Consider the following 3,884-nt stretch of genomic DNA (forward strand, 5'->3'; position numbering starts at 1 on the left):
TCAAGAAGTAAGTCAAGGACACAAGAAGTAAAGGACACACCAAATAACAAGGAAACATAAGCAGCAAAATTTATAAAAAAATGATGGCACTACAATGAATAAGTGCTGCAGTTCGCGGACAATGTGTATAGCAAATTTGAAGGAGAGCGAAAAAAGGCTACATGAATCAAAACAAAGAAGTGAGGAAACGGCCGAGAGTTACTCGGAATCCTATGCACAAAGTTTCCACACTGTTGCTCTGATCTTCTTATCACTCGAAGGGATGTGCTCTATTCTTTATGAACAATCGAAGATCTTGAGATGCGGCGCTGGATGTGTTCTTTCCAATATTAAGCATTCTTGGGAATTCAAAGCTCATGCCCATAGAGGTTCGCAAACCTAGAGTGGTTGTGAGAAGGTCGATTCTTGGCCGGTCGGTTGGGAAGGAGGCGGTACGGAATGTTGGTAGCTTGAAGCCGGCTGGCTAGGTGGGGGCATTGATTGGTTTGAGTTGGTCAAGTCAGGATGACCGGTAGTGCCGGATGAATAGCTGGAGGAAGCGGGTGGCTGATTGTACATCGCGTGTGCTCCTCCTGGGACAAGCTCTCGCGGCCCAAGTGACTCGTGAGTGACGAAACCTTGCTGGTGTCCTTCACCTGAAGAACCGTGCATATAAGGTTGTCGCATGATACCATCTGACTCGATTTCGGCATGAAGCGAGTTGACCATGTTGAGCTGCGCTTGAAACTGGGGCAGTGTTGGAGAGGCTGGCGCGGGGTTGTAATGTGGACCTCCGGATCCGTCTCTGAGGATGCGGGGACCAGCGCTAGAATGCCGTGTGTAATTATCCATCCCTCGAATGTCTCCTGGGGTTGCCGACCGGAAGCGTCGGTTGTCGGGGCCATAACTATAGTTGCTCTCCATCGAGTGAGGTCGAGGGCCATGTTGCAACATTCCATAAACGTTGGGTGGGTCTGGAGACTGGTCTGGGGTAAGTACAGCGCCCCCAGACGGGTAGCCCTGATATTGCGGCCAGCAACTCGCTTGGTCAGGGTATCCGTTGGGTGGGGTAGGTAAGCCCTGGTGAAACGTGTAGTAACCCGGTTGGCTGTGATTGGCTGGCCCAACAAAATGGGGGGTGTGAAGATGGCCATTGGGAGGAGAGATGGAACCAGGATGTTCCGAGTCTTCAACATTTTCCATGCTTTCCAGAAAACTGGACATTCGCTCATCGAGTTCTTCTTCCGCCTCCAAGGCACGTTGATCCGATGAGCTTGTTGATCCAGCTCTTGCAGCGAGTTTTTCGTGTATTTTGAGGTGTGCCGCTAAGTTGTCACTCCTGGGTTGGTAGTCAGGGAAGTCAGCTGTTTGCCTCAAAATTTTATCAGAAGCTTTTAATCGGCGTACCTTGCGAAACGCTTGCCACAGTGTGTGCATGGATACGGTTTCTCGCTGGTGTGGATCCGCGTGTGTCGTTTCTGTGGCAACAGAAACGTGTTTAATCAGTATGACAGTCAGGCATGAGTGAAAGTGAGAACTTACCAGGTGCTCTAGTCTCTTGAATAGACGACCACAAGAGAACAAGGGACAAACGTATACTCTGGATGCACCATAAGCACCCTGCTCATTTTGTGAAGAGTTGTGCTCCAACACAGAGCCGTCAAGAGGGTTCACTACTGAGAATTCATCACTGTTGGATATCGCAGATAGAGGTGGGTGAGGCGACATGGGTGAAGGACGCATATGTCGGTCACGGGTGTTGTATGGATGGCCGGGCAGAGCCTGATTCGACAGAGAAGAGGGAGCCAATCCGGAAGAGGAAGAGGGACGTGAATGATAGTGGTCCTCATACTCGCTTCCAGGCATTGGGGAAGCAGAATGGGAGCCGACGCCGGGGGAACTCTCATGTTTCTTGAGTGGTCGCTTCTGTCCAGGCTTTCGCCTTTGTTTGTATGTAGGAGAACCTACGAAGAGACTGAAGTTACCAAGGATGGAGTTGGCGTGGGATTCTGCGAAGGTTTGGACGAGCTTTCCTGAGGAGGTGGTGTGTGCAGGACTAGGAGGGGACGAAGTACGGGAATATTCATCTGCAGAGGCTATGCTACTGAGTCCACTGGTTGACCGGTAGGCCATGTTGTTAGAGGGAACCAGTAAGACCTGCGAACCGTCGGCCTCTTGGACAGCCGTGCCGTGTTCGTTCGTGCCATTGATCCCTGCCGTAGTGGAGATTTGGGAAGGCCGTCGTTTTGAGCGATAAAGACCTTCTCCGGGCTCACATGTTCCGCCCGCTTCTGTCACCACCACGGGAGGTGGATGCTGACCATCATCCTCTTCTGCTTGGTTGTCCGACTCGGCGGGGGCAGTGCCATCTCCTTCCTCCAGGGCCTTTTGCTCAGTGAATTGCTCAAAGAGACTCTTGTTAGGGTTATAGACAAAGCTCAAAGCTGGTTCGGCTACGGCTTCGGTGGTTGGCTCCACACCTAGCTTCTCCCGCTTCAGATCCCGGTCAAGGGCATCGAGGAAGAGGCGGTCGTGGGGAACGCTGAACCAGTAGAATACTTTTTGTTTTTTCTGCGTTCTTATGCAGTTGTACTTGAATAGTAGCTCTAGAAAATCGGACTAAGATCACAAAAAACAGTTGAGCAGGTCAGAACAGGCTTGACTATGTATTTGTGTGATGATATCATGGATAATTACTTTGGGCTCTTCGAGAGTGGCGTCCGAGCCACTTTTCAAATTCCTAAGATCACTGAAGATTCCTTCTTCGAATTTCTTGGCATTTCGTACTGGTCTGCCAAAGGCTGCAAACCTGAAGTGGAGTGCACGAACGATATCGGTACCAGAGACCTATGGAGGGTGGATCTGAAGTTAGCAATGTGGCAGTTGTGGTGTTTCGATTGACACAAATCGAGATAGTACGTACGTGATACAAGCCGTTCCAGTACACACACGAAATTAGCTCCCCAGTCGGGAGTTGAAATCTATTGAGGCATCTTTCCTCTCTGGCCACCGGATCCTGTTGATCGTAGGGAGACGTGTCGAATGAAGTGGGAGCAGTGGCGAGGAAGTATTTGAGTTTGTCGACGGCTTCGAGCATGGACTGTTGACTTGGGTTGCCGGGCATGAAGACTGGTGGTGCGAAATTGCCATCTGGCAGAACATGGACAGGAGTTGATCCTGCAAACTGCTGTGTCTGAGCCATCTGTTCGTCAAATAAGCATTGGGAGGGTTGGTCAGGGTACCAATTAGTAAAGGATTGATCAAGACAAAGTAGTGCGTGTAACATGATGATGTGAAGAACGATTGAACTGGGATCTTTAAACAGGCCAAGGAGAAAAATATGGACAACAAAATGGGAGTAGGGGGCGATTGCGGAGGATGGTTTTCAATTATTAGACAAAGATGAAAAGTGCGCAAGTAATAACGAATAAAAATATGCAGAGAAAGGTATCAGAACGTCGGGGAGGCTGGAGGTACGTTGAGGAGAGGGTCTTCGAGGGAAAGGAGGGGGAGAAAAGAAATACTAATAAGGGTTCCAGGAAACCTTGGGCATGTAATTCGACGCATTTGCTTGGAGAAGATGGTTGAAGCTGACGACAGCAGTGGCACATAGGAAGGTGGCTTTTGGACAGAGCGGAAACAGTAATTGAGGGTAGCCATGGCAGCACCCATAGGCTGCCATAAGGTTACAGCAGTCCGACAGGAAAACTCAAGAATGCGTATCGATTCGGTAGCGCTCTGGAGCCTATTGCTTCAGGAAACCATCCCCCGAAACGCTGGCAATTGCGCCCGTTGGCAATGAGAAAGAATTTTTTTTTTCTTGGTGCTTTAAGGATGGATATGTACACAGAGAGATGGCTGGTTGTTATGATCTGTGAGGATTCGAGAACCTCGATGCCTAATCC

At 49.8% G+C, this 3,884-nt stretch overlaps 1 protein-coding gene across 1 annotated transcript; it reads right to left on the minus strand.

Moving 5' to 3' along the window:
- Positions 1–378: 378 nt before the first annotated feature.
- Positions 379–3,265, minus strand: PtA15_11A92 (uncharacterized protein; the record flags this gene model as incomplete). Its single annotated transcript, XM_053161669.1, has 5 exons — positions 379–1,318; positions 1,387–1,457; positions 1,522–2,598; positions 2,677–2,826; positions 2,903–3,265. 5 exons carry the CDS (start codon positions 3,263–3,265, stop codon positions 379–381), a joined length of 2,601 nt encoding a protein of 866 aa, XP_053024960.1.
- Positions 3,266–3,884: the final 619 nt, after the last annotated feature.

This window comes from Puccinia triticina, chromosome 11A (genome assembly GCF_026914185.1).
Source record: "Puccinia triticina chromosome 11A, complete sequence".
Classification (NCBI taxonomy): Eukaryota; Fungi; Basidiomycota; class Pucciniomycetes; order Pucciniales; family Pucciniaceae; genus Puccinia; species Puccinia triticina.